Raw genomic sequence first — 16,523 nt, 5'->3', positions numbered from 1 at the left:
CCTCCTCCCACCCAAATTCCAAGCTTTTATTTCTTTCCTAATGGTTTTGCATGCATTATTTGCTTTTACACTGATTCCTATGGGGAAAAATGCTTCTACTTACAAACTTTTCTACTTAAGAAGCTGGTCACGGAACGAATTAAGTTCTTAAGTAGAAATACCACTGTATTTCCTTTTATTTGAGAGTATTGCTTAATTCTACTATACATTCATCATGTCATTAATTTATATTTCCCACTTTTGAAAAAAGTCTGTGCTATTAAGTTGTCAACTAGAAAACAGCATCCCCACACATAAATTAAGCACATACCAAGCCACTGTTTATTATTTCTCACACATTCCAACTTATGTTTTAACATATACAATTATCTCAAGACTGGGTAGCAGTCCACATGCACAGTAAGATTTTCCTTCCCCACTATGGTCTCTTCTGCACATCCCTCCCCCCAGAACAGAATCTGTGGAATAACATGGGATGAAGCCAACCAGCGGCAATGAGGCAGAGAAACTGGATGATGTTCAGTGTTGCCGATGGGTAGTGTCAGGTTGTCTATGGATGAAACCAAGACATCAGTCAAGTTGATAGTGATATATATGTCAACATTCAACTGGCATATATTTCACAATTCACCTCAATGAGATGCTTTGCCATCAGAGTAACTGCTGATGCTCTCGCTTTGTACTTAAGCATCTATCAGTATGTGCATAAAAGTGCTTTGTACTGTACTAAGACCCAAATCCATGTTTAAGTTAGCCGGTGTGGCTCCTTCCATTCAGTATTTTAATTGAAAAACCCCCCTGAAATCTTTATCTTGTAGAAACTACTAGGATTTCCTGAGCTTGTGACACATCTTTTATTTTAAAGTAACAATTCTGATTGTTCTGGAGTTCATAATAACCACAATCTGTGCTGACATGTTATAAAGAAAGGGACAAACTAATAAAGAATTCAGTAAGTTTGCTTGTGTAAACATTTCTTCAACATGCATAGAGTCAACATATTTGAAACAAAAATGATTTAAAAAACTAAAAACTAAAACAGTCTTAAGTAATCCAGAGACAAATTGAGAAAGAATATGTAGCCACAGATATAAAAATGATGAGTTTAAGTTTCACATAAGATATTTAATTATCTTATCCCAACAAAGCTGTCAGTGAAAATTATAGGACATTTAGCAAAACAATTGTAATGCCCAAATTTCTGCAATAAAAACAGAAAATCATGTTTGGAATTATACCAGAAATTTTCAAGCTGAAAACAAATTCTGAATTTATATGAAGATTTAATGCAACAAGTAATCTTTGTGTAAGTCACAAGTATGATTGTCACATGACAATCTGTCATATATAACATGATGATGGGGGAGGGGAGGGACACCTCCAGCTAGTAGCTTGCTGAAGTATCTGAAGAAAAGATGCTTCAGGGCACATATTTTTTTATCAGATTTATTTACCTCAAGGATTTTTTTGGAGTTGCCATATGTTATGGACTCAGTCCCTATAATTCTAATTATAAGAAATTCAGACATTTTTTCTTTCGGTCTTATTTTAATTTTGTTTGTATACCTGTTTTGCTTTGCCAAGCAGGAACATAAGAAATCGTCTTATACCAAGTCAGATAATTTATTTAGCTACCTTATACCAGGACAAAAACTTTTTTCCAGGATTCTTTTGCAGGTGTACCTTAAGATCCTGGGACTTTCAAAATGTCAAACATTTGGTTTCTTGTTGCAAATGATTTTATTCGTTTTAGATACATCCTGCAATTTGCCAAGGAGCTAAAACATTCCGCTCTCTTTTTTCAACCTCAATCTCCATAAAAGTCACCTATGCCGTTGGTAGCTGATATTATGTGGTACAAGTCTACACTTTCCATATTAAAACTTAATTACCATGGTTGCAAATAAAACTATAATGGTTTGTCATTACAATGCATTATAATGCATTATCACAGGAAGGCAATTTTATTGGCAAGGAGCTTAAAAAGATACCTGGTACTGTATATATTGTGAGATGTTGCATTCAACCATAAAAAGAGGTAAAAAAATCCACTGTTTTAGAAATGATTCCATATGTTTTGCTTAAAAAATAGATGACAGTTCAGAAAGAGTTACAATTTTCTTATATTAGAAGCATTACAAGATGGTGTTAATAAAATAAAGCAATCAACCAACCAACCAACCAGGACAAAGCTTTGTGATAGGGGTATCTTTTGGGGATGAGTATTCCTGCTCGTCCCCATGATACAGAAAATCACAGAGTGATTAATTATTATTTAAAAAAAAAAATCAAATGCATGCATGCACATACAAAAACACAAATGGTAGTTGTTAATTAATTCCCAATGCATTCTGGAACATTAATACTTACAGGGAAACAGGAAGAAAAAATGGGAATGTGCCACATACATTTACATAGAAAAAATGATTTGATGTATGAAGTAAAATAATAGTCATCCAAATTAATTTGTAATGCTTAAATACTCAGACCAATGGTTTTCTCTAGTAAAATTAGCCTGGTGACCAATATACCTGAGGCTCTCTTTAATATTTATCTATCAGCATTTTGACCGTTCTTTGAGAACAGAAATAACTGAGCATAGTTGGTTGCAAGTATTTTGCAGCCAAGCTCTTTACATGCTTGCTTTCAGATAAGGAGTTTAGTGAGAGTTGTTTCTGGAATAATAAACTATTCTTCTAACCAGCAATTACAACATAGCTTCCATTACCGGAAAAGTCCTTGTGTGTCAGTTATGTGCAACTCCTTAACCAAGCATCCTTGGTTAAAAGCCATGGCTTTTCCTATTCATTGTGTAGCTTCTTCAATTTTAGTTAACGTTTCAATATTCTTTCCAAATCCAAAAGCACTCTGTGATCAACTTTGACTGAAAACACATGCAATGCACATGTAAAGTCTGCAGAATAGATGCCATTTTCCCTAATATGGTGCTCCAAATGATTATTCACCATTTAATATACGTTCAATCTCTTCCAGTCTTCTCAGTGCAGCAACTCTTTTTTTCTCTATCTCTTTTATTTCTTTTGTCGATTTCTTTTTTGTCTCTTTGTCTCTAGAGTTTTTATTTCCATGTTTTTTGGATTTCCTCTTCTCCTTGCTGCCATTAGTGTTTGTAGTCTGAGGGGTTTTTTGCTCATTTTTTACCTCTTTTAAATGTTCAGACGGAATTTTTTTTTCTTCCACAGATGCTACTTTTTCTGTATGAGTCACACTTGAATCCCCTGGTCTGAAGGAAGCAATTTTATTTCGGACAATGCTTAAATGGCGTTGGATGTATTCCTCATGTGGGGCTAATGCCAGTGTTTCCACCAAGCATTTTTCTGCCTTTAATAAATCTCGTTCTTCAAAGTAAACCACACAAAGGTTGTGTTTTCCTTGCACATTGTTTGGATCCATTTTCAGAATTTTCTCAAAACATTGTTTTGCTCCCTGTATATCTTTCTTTTGGTTCATCAAAATGTCTCCCTTTAAAATCAAACCTTTGGCATGGTCTGGGTAGTACCTCAGCAACTCTTCCAGCACGGGTAAAGCTTTCAGCTCTTTTGCAGTCTGAGAGTAAAGCAAGGCCAAGTTGAACAAAGCACTGCGGAAGCCCGGAAGTAGTTTTATGGCTTTTTTCATCCACATCTCAGCTTCATCATCTTTTTTATCATCCATTGCAAGCATGCCTAAGTTAAAATAACCATTAGCATCTTGAGATTCCTCTTTTATATAACTTAGAAGTCTTTTTCTAGCTTCAGGCCTAAGGCTGGCCTCACCTGAAACAACAAATGAACATTAATATGCATTATTCAGGGCTGTGTAAACAGGACAATATCAACAGTCTTTATTACTTATATTTGCAAATTTAGACTCACGATACTCTACTTTTTCAATTTGATGTTTCTTTTCTGAAGGATCTGAAAGATCCACAGGAAGCGTATTACATACCCACTTTTTTACCCCAATATCCATTATTACAATAATGCCCAACTGAAGTCAAGATAAAGCATGCCCGATTGAGGTAAAGGATGTGGAATATTTATATAATTTTTGGGATTTTAATTGATTAATTTCATTGATTTGAATGGAAAATAACAACTTTCAATTGGATGGGGCCCAAGAAAATAACCCCACTGATTCCATCCCAAGGCTTTTAAAATTATTACAATTTCCTGCTTTAAATCTTGTTTGTATTTCCCCATTGGAATGCAACTTATTAAAATAACCTATTAGGATTAAATCTCACCTTTCCTCCAGAACTCAAAATGAAATATATACTACTTCCTCCTTCCTACTTTTTCCTGTAACAGCAGCTCTATAGGGTAAGTTGAGCTGGAAGTCAGTGATTTTCCATGACAAAATATGGCCTTGAAGCTGCATCTCCTAGATGTCTATTCAGTATCTTAACCACTGCACCAAAAATCACATTCAATCATTGTAGAAAAAGCACTGAAGACACAATTCAAAATGCAAGGATACAATGTTGTGTTTAATTGTAAGGAGTACTTTACTTATGAGCTAGAACTTGGCTTAAAAGGGAAAATTGTAAATAAAACAGAACTCAGTTCTGCAAATGTATTTTTCAAAGGTAAAATTTTAGACAATCTATCCTGAAAGGGAAATATTTAACTTGCTTATACTTTGTACTTCTGAGGCAGGATTGTATTCTAGAGTTTTGTGACTTATCCTTTTTTTGAAAAAGCAATCCTGACTATTGATTAAAAAAAATAACTTTTTTATGGCATAAATTTAATGATATTTCATGTCATTTTGTGATTTGATCATGCTATAAGAGGGGTCCCCAAACTTGGTAACTTTAAGACTTGTGGACTAAAACTAAAGTCTTAAAGTTGCCAAGTTTGAAGTCCTCTGTGCTAGAAAGTCATTGATTATTACTAATTTTGATTTGGAATTTTGTTATTATATGACATATATCTATCTTTTTTGTTTTGTTTTTGGAGTTCTTCATGCATTTTTCCCCTGGTCTTTCTTTTCTGTCTTTCTTCCCCCACAGAGCATGTTAATAAATACAGTGGAACCCCGACATAAGAGCTGCTCTACTTAAGAGCAACTCGAGATAAGAGCTGGGAGGGGAGAGATATTTTTGTTCTACTTACAAGCCCAAATTCGAGATACAAGCGCCAAGGAGCTGTCTCCTGAAGCCAAACGCTAACTTCCGCGTTCGGCTTCAGGAGACAGCTGCGAAGCGGCGCGCGTGTTTTAAAAGGTTGCAGCCGGCCTGGGGGGCTCGGGGGGGGGGGCTTGCAGCTTTCTTTCTTGCTCTTTTTCTTTCTCTCTTTTACCTTCCCTTTTACCTTCCCTTCTTTTCTTTCTCCTTCCCACCTTCTTCCCTCCCTCCCTTCACTCATTCCTCTCTTACTCTCCCCTTTCATAAGTTTCCTTGCTTCCTTCCTCTGTTCCTGTCCCTTCCCTCTTTCCTTCCTTCCTTCCCACCCTCCGTCCATTCATTCACCCATTCCTCTCTTGATCGCTTAAAGTCGGTCCCTGGTGCAAAAAGGGTTGGGGACCTCTGTCCTACAGGATTGGGTGGCAGAGAAGTTGAACATATGTAAATTTAAAAGTTTAAGAAAGTTTACAAGTTAAGTGAAAGAAACTTCATTATTCATTTATATGTACATGTACATTTCTTCATTAAAAACATGTCTTTCTGCATAATTTAGACTAACTTTCTGAGTTTTTTGAGGGCTGGAACCAATTAAAATTATTTACATTAATTCCTATGGGGAAAAGTCGTTCGAGATAAGAGCTGCTCGACTTAAGAGCCCAGGTCCGGAACGAATTAAACTCGTATCTCGAGGTACCACTGTAATAGTAAAACATAATACAACTTTTAAAATGTTGCTTTAAAGTTCTAGGTATACATACCAGATTCTTGCATCAATAGTGCAGAATTAAACAAGGCTAGTTTGTGACTAGGATTCAGTTCTAATGCCTGATTGAAGTTCTTCAGAGCTTCAGAGGGATCTTTCAGTTCAATGTAAACAATTGCCAAATTGTACCATAGGTCTGCATTGCTTTGATCCAATTCAAGAGCCCTTAAGTAAGCTTCCTTAGCTTGCAGAGGTTTATTCATCTTTAGAAGCAATTCACCCCTAGTGAGAATCAAAACTTTGAATTATGTGGTTTCCATTCACACCATTTTCTTGCTATTAAAACACCATTTGTTTAAGACAGTAGAGTCTTATAAAGTACCTGCTAATATAGGCCTGCTTGAAATCTGGCCTCATGCTAATGGCTTGACGATACAATTGGTCTGCTTCTTCAAGGCGAGACTCATTTGCCCGGATCAGGTTTGCAAGGTTTATGTAAACATTCAGATGGTTAGGAGCGACTCGTGCAGCGTATTTTTTACCTGGAATAATCTGACAGCAGAATAAATTATATTAGGCTTGGAGGAGCATTAACCACAAATTTATCAGAACTGCACAATGAAAGTTGTAACAGCGTCAAAGACTGTAGTTTTAAAATGAAAGGTCTAAATTATATATTTTTTAAAACTAAGTACACATTTCATTTGAATTAAGAATACACCATTCCAAGACTAATGAAACTTTTTAAACAAAACGTAGATTCCACTTACCTGTGGCATCAATGATTTTGCAACTAAATAGGATTCTTCTGCTTCTCTGGTTCTGTTTAAATTTTTGTAAGTTCTTCCTACATTCATATGGGCACCAATATCATCTTCAAAATTGCAAGATAAGGAAGACCTTCAGTACTTTCTTTCCCTCTAAAATTCCAACCTTAGTCACAACAATTTTAAACTAGAAATCAAATAAATATTAAATCCTCCCTTCTTTCTAAGTAAAGTGTGACTGATATGACATACGTTGTACAATTTTGTTAAAATAGTCTCAAGAAATTCATTTGATTAATTCAAAACCACAAGAATTTTTCAATGTTCCAAGTATAGAACACACACATATTGTATTCATTACATAAAAATATGGTTGCTTTATCTTTTTTGGGGCCATTTGGATGTTTAATTCAGAGGCGAGAAATTATGCTTTTAAGATACCTCTGGATTCTGTCAGCCTAGGCAGTATGACAATGATGAGGGATTACAATTTTGCATCAATCAGAGAGATGTACATTGCCTCCAAGCAAAGGCTACTTAGATAAATACAATGTTCCTAGAATCTCATCCAGAAGTCTTTTCTGTAAAGCATTGTTAAGGAGTGAGCATGGAACTTTTTGTATGTAAAATATAACCTCTGCCCCTAAATTACAGAGCTTTCCTTTAGGAAAATCAGCCATGAAAGATTAATATGCAACTTAATAATAGCTAGATGGAGCAGGAAATTTCTTTAAACAGCTGTTTAAAACATTGCATTTAAGGAATCAGGACACATTAGATACATTTATAAAATTATATACATTTTTAAAATTTTACACTAACATTTATTTCACTTACAGAGTTTATGTATTACTCCAATGAATCACCCTGAGTAGTTAACAGAAAAACATAAACTAACATTTCATAGTAAAACTCAATACTCTCAGATGAAAATAACCTTGCTAAGAAGAGTCAACTGTCATTATTAGCTCAGAACAAATTCCTGCATAAAAAGAGGAATTTCTAGGGCTTTCTGGAGTGCCAAGAATGGGAAGTTTTATCTCTGCAAGCAACAAGTTTTACAATGCTGGAGCAACTGAGGAGATTGCTTGTCCTTCTGAATCATGGTCCTTTCATCTCTTGTAATGGCAAAGAAACCCCCCCCCTCTCTCAATGATCTTACAGATATGACAGAACACATGGTTAAAATGATCCCCAATGCATCCTAGAATATGAAACATGAAATTCTGCTTCTGCCCCTGCCTCTCCCTCCCAGCAATTTGCCTCCTTACAGATTTATTTTCACTTTCAGTTCAGAACATGGCCGCCCTGCCTGAAGCCTCAATCATGCAACCTCAAATCAGCTGAGGGTTGTGAAGCTGATAATCAGTTGCTTGCCTTAACAGGCTCTGTTCTGTTTGCTGCAAGGAGGTAAATTGCTGGGAGGCAGAGGCCAAAGGGTGTGGTGGCTGGGTGTGGTTACATTCGATGTATAAGATATACCCACGTTTTCACCAACTTTTGAAGGGTAAAATGATGCATCTTATACCTCAAAAAATATGGTATCCTGTAAAGATATTCTGTAAACCTCCTATATCTGTGTTGATCAGTAGTGGGTTCTAAAACCTGCTACTAGCATTACCGGTTTGCAGAACTGGGCCAAAATGGGAGCAGCCCACCATTGGTGTTGATTATTGAGTTGTCTTCAAAGGCAGCACCTCAGAGGAAGCACTGCAATAGTAAAATGCATGGGGACAACGATGTGAGCCATTAAAGCTTTCTGGTCCAAGTTGCAGTAGCTAATAATGCCAACTAATGCGAGGCAAAAGCTTTCCTGGTCATGGGGAAAATATTATGCAAAGTGAGTTCTCATATTATTGCTTTTCATGCTAGCTAGCTTTTACAACTCACCTGGCTGCACTTGGGTGGCCTGTATGAAGAATCTCAATGCTCTTTCAAAGTTCTTTTCATTTTCTAAAGCATGACCCACATTATTCCAGAGTTTGGCATTGTTCTTATTTACCTGAACATAGAAAGCATGTGGATGACATATCAGAAACAAACAAGTACTATGCAAAATGAATAACTCATTTATGAAAGCATAATCTATCAATGTGGAATGTTTAAGATAGTGTTCATAAAGACCTGGCCTATACATAGACTAAAGGCTTTAAGGGCACACTAGTTAATGTTAAGGACATTTGGAGATGAACTCATTTATATAAAATGTAAAATACGAAAGAGTTGTGATAGGTGATAGTAAATGGATTAATTGCTCAGGACAGATTCCCTGAGCTTGGTGCTTTCGAGGTGCATGGATGTCAACTCCCAGAATTCTCTATCTGTCATAGCCATACTGAGAATTCTGACAGTTACAGTTTGACTTTCCTGAGACATGTGATTTAAGGACAGCAGCTGTAAAAGATTGAAACGATATGACAGTGGATACAGTAAGAAAAATTGTGGGAGGAACCAGGACAAAAAGTAAATTTGATTTTTAGTAAGTTAACATTACTGTCTAGTGGCACGTTAAATAATTTCTCACTTCTAACGTACTAAAAATGACCAGGCAACAGAGATTTCTCAGTATTACATTCACTATTTCAGCTAGACACGTCTTAAGACTTTTATTTCAGTGGTAGAGCAACCCTAGTTTTTCATCTACAGACAGTCCTCACTTAATGACCACAACTAGGACTGATAATTTTGTTGTTAATTCAAAACCACAAGCATTTTGTAGTGTTTCAAATATAGAACACACACGTATTGTACTCATTACAGAAAAAAAATATGGTTGCTTTATTTTTGTTTAGACCAGTTGGCTGTTTAATTCAGAGGTGGGGAAAGGATGCTTTTAAGATATCTCTGGGTTCTGTCAGCCAAGGCCAGTATGGCAATGATGAGGGATTACAATGTGGTTATTAAGTGAAACATCATGTGACAGTACCCAGTTTATATCACTTCAGATGTGGTTGTTTATCAGATAATCTGAAATCATTACACATGATATCACATGACCCTAAGTGGCTTTTTCCAGGCTACCCCATTGACTTTGCCTGTCGGAAGCCAACTAAGGTCGCAAATGTAAACGACATGACCATGGGATGCTGCAGCGATCAGAAATGCTTGCTGTTGCGAGGTGCCCAAGTAGTCCAGTTTTAAATCTACATTTTCAGTTGTTGTAAATTCAATGCTTGCTGAAATAGTTGTTGACCAAGAACAAGCTACATTTATCAATTCCCAGTATCCTTCCTAGAGAGAAGGGGAAAGCTCTGAAAACTAAAGTATAAATCCACCAAGAATGCATTATTATCAGAAATAAGAGTTTAGAATAATAATACTATACCTTTAAAGCAGACATAAACAATGTATATTCCGATTCCCAATCCCAGTTCCTCTGCAAAGTTTTTAAAGCATGAATGAACAAAACCAAAGACAAACAAATCCATGATAGTTTTCTCAGGGTACTAATAAGTAAAAATGAAGAAAGAGGTGGTTAATGTAATTCTTGATTTTCCAGGCTAACAGCATATTTCCCCAATAAGGGCATTTAACTAATAGAAGCTCAGTTTACAATTCTGGATCCAATTTAACACTAACCAAATTTTCACAATTAGCTGCTTCAAGAAGCAGAACAGATGCTGACAGGAGAAAAAAAATACTATGGCAGTTTTGCTAAATGCAATGACATTTTGCATTTAACACTGTTATAAACAAACAGTAATACGATACACAAAGAGATAATGAAACCTATTTAGACGGAAGTTGCTTCTGTTATCAGTATAGCAACTGACTATATTTGTCATTCAATCCATTGAGCTGTTCCTAGCATGTTCGAACCATTAGGAGCTTGCTGAATCCTACGAGTAACTAAATATTGCTACTTTTGCAAAATGGGACATTATTTGGAATAATTGGAATCTAGACTTCATTGCCAAAATGAAATACAGCTGCCTATACGTGGGCATTTGAAACTATGGAACATATTGTTTGTCTGTCTGTCTCTATCTAGCTATCTATCATCTCTCTCTCTCTCTCTCTCTCTCTCTCTCTCTCTCTCTCTCTCTCTCTCATTATAGTTTCAACATTCATTTCTAATTTGCTGCTATGAGGGCATAAAAGGTAATGGAGAAAAAAATCATGAAGGCAACCAAAATTATTTTATTGTATGAAACAATATTTATTCTCATTCTTAAAAAGAAAGCAATGCAAAATAAAATATTCGTTTCTTGGACAAAAAAAGTCAAACAACTGAGAGTCACTTCCCTTCCAAAGGAAAATCAAGACTCTACTTTAAGATCTGTCTGTGAATTTAGTTTTGATGTTTCATATAACAACAATTTTGCCAGTTACAACTATGGGTTATGTTATACAGAAAAAGCGAGTATTTTATTTTAGAAACACATCTGAATTGACAGAGCTTATGTGTTAACAAGAAAACATGTTAAAAGAGTAGAGTTAGACAACTCTTCCATGCAAGCAATTTCACCTTTAGTTCTCATTCATGCTATCCCCACCCCTTTCCCCCAAGCAATTCTTTTTAACTTACCTGTTAGTTGACAGCTTTTTCCACCCATGGGCAACTAGCATGCAGAATCCCATGCTGGGAACATATAACACTCGTTCTGCTACTACGAAGCCAACAGGGAAAAAAAGATTCGACGCCGGGATAAATGGCAAAACTATTAAACAAAGTGCCTAAAACAATAAAAGTGGAAAAAAAGAACACTAGCTAGTAACCCAAAGAATAAATACTTAAGCATTATACAGACCTACAGCATACATGTATGTGAAAGAGGCATTGATTTAATTTTACATTTAGAATCCCTATTTTCCCCTCTAGAGTTCTGATGGAATCGGTAACTTGTTATTCTATGCTCTTACCAAAACTAGATTTAACTTGTGTTCCTTCAAAGTATGTCTACAAAGCATATTTTCAAAGCTACTTCTTAAAAGCTATATAAACTCTATTTCTTTACAAATCATATAGTCCTTGATTCCCAACAGTTCATTTATTGACTGTTCAAAGTTACAGCGGCACTGAAAAAAAGAGTCTTTTGTTTGTTTGTTTGTTTTGTCAAGTACATATTGGGGATATGTAAAAATATAATAATATTCATATACATGATACTAGTAAAAAAAATTAGGACGGGACGGAAGGCATGCTCGTCCACTTATGCATGCCTCTTACTGACCTCTTAGGAATCGGGAGAGGTCAACAGTGGATAGTCTAAGGGTAAAGTTTTGGGGGTTAGGAGTTGATACTACAGGGTCTGGTAGTGAGTTCCATGCAAAAATCGTATTTCCTGCAGTCGGGTTTGGAGCAGTTTACTTTAAGTTTGTATCTGTTGTGTGCCCGTGTCTTATTATGACATTTTTTCATACTTTATTACCATTGCAGCATGATCACATGATCAAAATTCAGATGGTTGGCAACCAGTTCGTATTTATGTCAGTTGCAATGTCCTGGGATCACGTGATCAGCTTTTGCAATCTTCTGAGGAACAAAATCAATGGGAAATCCAGATGCACTTAACAACTGTGGCAAGAGGGCCAAAACTCACTTAACAATTGTTTAACTTAGCAACAGAAACTTTGGGCTCAATTGTGGTCAAGAACTACTTGTGTTCATCTATGTATATAAACAATTTGTTATGTACAATGTAATTAAATAGCAATAGCACTTAGATTTATATACTACTTTATAGTGCTTTACAGCCACTCTAAGCAGTTTACACTGTCAACATATTGATCCCAACAATCTGGGACCTCATGTTACCGACCTATCAGACTGTCAGAATCATACTATAAACAAACATAATTATTTCAAAAAGAGACAAGAATCCAACTGAAGCAGTATAATTTTCGTATATATCTAATTCTACAGAACAGCTTTTGCCAGTATAAACATCCTCCAGATTGATGTATTTCAAATCCCAGAATTCTTCAATTGGCATAGTTATCATAGAGAAAAATCTATGAGTTGATTTCCTCATATTTGGAGGCCACTCAGGTTGGAGTTAAACTGCTGTAGGAGATCCAAACCGAATCCATCTGTATGCAGTGCCAATATTGGGAGAGTTTATTCACAACCTTTCTAATTCCTTGAAGTTTACTCTGCTAGGTCTGCTTAGCTTTAGCAAAACTTTACCAAAGATTTAATTGCAAACAATAGATCTGCATTTGTCACTGCACATGCAAGCAACTGGGTTAGCTACCTCTGTTGCACTCCTAGCTCTTTGTAAGGTCATCTGCCTCAACCTGCTTAAAGGCAGGCAGCAGTCCTTTTGCTTCCACCACTGCACATTTTATGTAAGTTATACACTGCTCTGAGAAATCATTGCTATAGCAGCATAATGTATGTGCAAGTTTATTAGACTCTGATGCCAGGTATATCATATCCAATATGGCCAGTGCCTATATACATGCATTACACTGGGTAATATGGAATGGTGCGGTGGCCTAGAGATGGGAGCTCTTGCCTCACAATCAAGAGGCTGTGAGTTCAATCCTAGGTAAAGGCATATATTTATCTCTCTGGGCACACTGAGAATATATCTGCTGAACAAAACCCTGCATTGGCAACAGGACAGCCATCCGGCCATTAAAACACTCTGCTAGTTCCATTCAGTTGCCCAGACTCCACCCCGCAAGGGATTATGGGGTAATTAAATGAAGATGATGATTACACTGGGTAATATCTCTCAATGACCATCACCATCAGTTGCGATCCCCAAGGCACTATAATCTATGACTCAGGTTGATTTTAAGTTCTGCCTCCTGAAGTAACTCAGGTTCTCAGCTGATGTGTTTAATTTAGATCAATAATAATTCATAAGCTTCTTTCTGGACCCAAAACAACAAAAACAGGCTTTCCTGGAAAAGGAATGAGCTATTTGCTTTTTCTTCATAGTAAAATACACAGCCAAATGTCTCTCCGCCATTTTTTTTCTTGTTTTAGTTTTCCTCCTTTTTTGCTGCTGAGCCGCATCTAAACAATTCCTTCAGCAGAGAGCGAAGGCAATTTATTCACAATCCTACTATTAATTCAACATTAAACATAAAATGCCGATAAGCTTTTAGAAAATGAAATTAAAAAGTATGCAAATGTCTAGATTTCATAATAGTAAGGATACAACAGAAACAATAGCTAAACTTATAATTTATTTATTTAAAAGATTTATATGGCCACTCACCCTAAGTAACTCTGAATAACTCACACAAGAGGAAGGCCCACAGAAATCCATTCTTAATGTAGACAACACTAAGTGTCTTACTTTGGTCGTATATTCCAAATCAAAATGCTACCTTTTTTGGTTCACCTTAAAGCAGGGGTGGGGAAGGATGGCTCTTTAATGATTAGTGGACTTCAACTCTCAGAATTCCTGAGCTAGCATTACTGGCTCAGGAATTCTGGGAGTTGAAATCCACAAGTCATAGAAGAGCCATTGTTCCCATCCCTGCCTTAAAGCATTCCTATCTGCTGAAAAACCAGATGGCTTGGAAACACAGGGTTTCCGAATGACATCCTAATGTTATTGTGATGCCGACTGTATGCAGCCCATATAACCTTTTTACATAACAAATAACATGACTTGGTGATCGACATAAAGCACAAAATTACCCCAAGGGACTCCCCTTTGGCAATCTATTTAATTGTGTTTATTTTCCTAGATTACTGCTAGAACAGCAATGGTTGTAGGAGGTAGTCAAGCGACTTCCAGCATTTTTGCTAATGACAGATTTAATTTCATTCATAGATCAAGTATTGGATGGGGGTGGCGAGGAGGAGAAAACCCTTTAATTCAGAATCATGCTGTTGCTGTCAATAAAGCCCACATTGCATGCGTATGTTAAAAGAGCCTCATAAGCATAGAGGAGCAAAATTTTCAGATACAAAATTACACTATGAAATAGATGCTCCAAGAAATACTTTTTAAAATTCAGCAAAGAAATAAAATATGCATCATGCAACCCCATTCTTGATACATCTAACATTCCTTACAATTTTGACTACAGATACTGTACAATGTATCAGCTTGATGAAATCCGACAATGCTTTCCTGAGTGCTGAAGTAACGCAACTCAAAAGTGTTACAACATTCAAGGACAAAAAGCAATGTAGAGATACAGTGGGAATGATAATTAACTCCACACGTACACAATTATGCACATTACAAAAAATAATCATTTAAATGTACCCATTTAAGTATAACACAGTAGAACACGCAACAGAAGTTAGCCAATTCAATAAAATGTGGTGATAAATAGGATCTCTATTTTCATATATGCAGCAAAATAGACTTGGGAATATTTCTATCACTTACACTGATTTGGGACTAAATTCTAGCTCCTGAAAGAAGAAAAAAAAGTCTAAACAAAATGTGCTGAATGCAGAATACAGTGGAACCCCGACATACGACATTAATTGGTTCCGGAAGGAACCTCGTATGTCGAAGAGCTCGTAGGTCGAAGCATTGTTTCCCATAGGAAACAATGCAAAAGTGATTAATGCGTGCAAGCGCGAGGGCTGAGGGGAAAAGACGTCGTCTGAGGGGTGCCCGGTGCTTCGGAGCCAGCATGGGGGGGCTTTCCATGCCGGCTACGATCTTTTTAAACAGACGCGCCGATTCTCCGCTCACTCCGGGTGAGCTGCGAATCGGCGCGTGTGTTTAAAAAGATCGTAGCCGGCATGGAACATCCCCCCGTGCCGGCTACGATCTTTTTAAACAGATGCGCCGATTCGCAGCTCACCCGGAGTGAGCGGAGAATCGGCGCGTCTGTTTAAAAAGATCGTAGCCGGCATGGAACATCTCCCCGTGCCGGCTACGATCTTTTTAAACAGATGCGCCGATTCGCAGCTCACCCGGAGTGAGCGGAGAATCGGCGCGTCTGTTTAAAAAGATCATAGCCGGCATGGAACATCTCCCCGTGCCGGCTACGATCTTTTTAAACAGACGCGCCGATTCGCAGCTCACCCGGAGTGAGCGGAGAATCGGCGCGTCTGTTTAAAAAGATCGTAGCCGGCATGGAACATCCCCCCGTGCCGGCTACGATCTTTTTAAACAGACGCGCCGATTCTCCGCTTTTAGCAGTGAGCGGAGAATCGGCGCGCCTGTCTGAAAAGATCGCTGCCGGTCCGGTGGGGTTTTGCAGCAACCTCCGAGCCCAGGTTGCTCGGAGGTTGCTGCAAAACTCCACCAGACCGGCGGCGATCTTTTCAGACAGGCGCGCTTTCTCGAAAGGGCGGAGAAAGCCCTCTCTCGCAGCCTCCTGGCTGGGAGCACTTTCGCTGTGAGAGAGGGCTCCGTCCCTTTCGGGAAAGCCCTCTCTCGCAGCGAAAGTGCTCCCAGCCAGGGAGAGCGTTCAGATCCCCCCACCCCCAGCAGAAGCCAAGGACTCACCAAGCGAGAAGAGCCAGGCTGGTTTGCTTTGCTTCCTTCCCCTGCAGAGCCGAATAAAGCGTCACGCCCCCCTGACGCTTTTGGCAGCAAAACAGCCCAGCGTCGCTTGGGAAGCCGCCGAAAGCGTCAGAGGGGCGGGACGCTTTACAGTATTCGGCTCTGCATCAGCGGGGAAGGAAGCCAAGCAAGCCAGCCTGGCTCTTCTCCGCTCGTATCTCGGGTTTGAGCTCGGGAGGCGAGCAAAAATATTGCTCGCCTCCAAGCTCTTATCTCGAGTTGCTCGTAAGGTGAGCTGCTCGTATGTTGAGGTTCCACTGTAATCTAATTCAGTTAAGCATTTAAATCTCTCTGTACAATTGCAAATAATACAAGAGGGCCCCCCCTTGTGCCTAGAATGAGTGTGAGCGCTGAAGTACTACAGGTCTCAGTCCTACCCCAGGTTCACTGTATTTGGCTTGGGTGTTTGGGTTGGGTGATCCACCAGGTAAGGGAACCGAGAAGCTAGGGTTAGGGAATGCTGCCTCTCTTGGTCCATCTGTCAT

General features: G+C 38.0%; 1 protein-coding gene across 5 annotated transcripts in view; it reads right to left on the bottom strand.

Annotated features, from left to right (window-relative positions):
• Positions 1 to 298: 298 nt before the first annotated feature.
• TMTC3 (transmembrane O-mannosyltransferase targeting cadherins 3) overlaps positions 299 to 16,523 on the bottom strand; it is a 44,180-nt gene continuing 27,955 nt past the window's right edge. For 4 of the 5 annotated variants that reach the window (XM_070755794.1, XM_070755793.1, XM_070755795.1 and 1 more), the window contains 7 exons: positions 11,127 to 11,275; positions 9,924 to 10,044; positions 8,489 to 8,600; positions 6,602 to 6,705; positions 6,214 to 6,383; positions 5,887 to 6,113; positions 299 to 3,776 (listed from right to left, as the gene is read on the bottom strand). In XM_070755794.1, the coding sequence (XP_070611895.1) occupies positions 2,959 to 3,776; positions 5,887 to 6,113; positions 6,214 to 6,383; positions 6,602 to 6,705; positions 8,489 to 8,600; positions 9,924 to 10,044; positions 11,127 to 11,275 (1,701 nt within the window). In that variant the 3' untranslated portion in view covers positions 299 to 2,958. Of the gene's footprint in view, positions 3,777 to 4,257; positions 4,411 to 5,886; positions 6,114 to 6,213; positions 6,384 to 6,601; positions 6,706 to 8,488; positions 8,601 to 9,923; positions 10,045 to 11,126; positions 11,276 to 16,523 lie in introns of those variants that run through there. The other variant, XM_070755796.1, reaches the window with a different exon arrangement.

Source organism: Erythrolamprus reginae, chromosome 6, assembly GCF_031021105.1.
Source record: "Erythrolamprus reginae isolate rEryReg1 chromosome 6, rEryReg1.hap1, whole genome shotgun sequence".
NCBI classification, from domain to species: domain Eukaryota; kingdom Metazoa; phylum Chordata; class Lepidosauria; order Squamata; family Dipsadidae; genus Erythrolamprus; species Erythrolamprus reginae.
The sequence above is the reverse complement of the archived record's forward strand: the minus strand, read 5'-3'. Positions and strand labels throughout refer to the sequence as shown.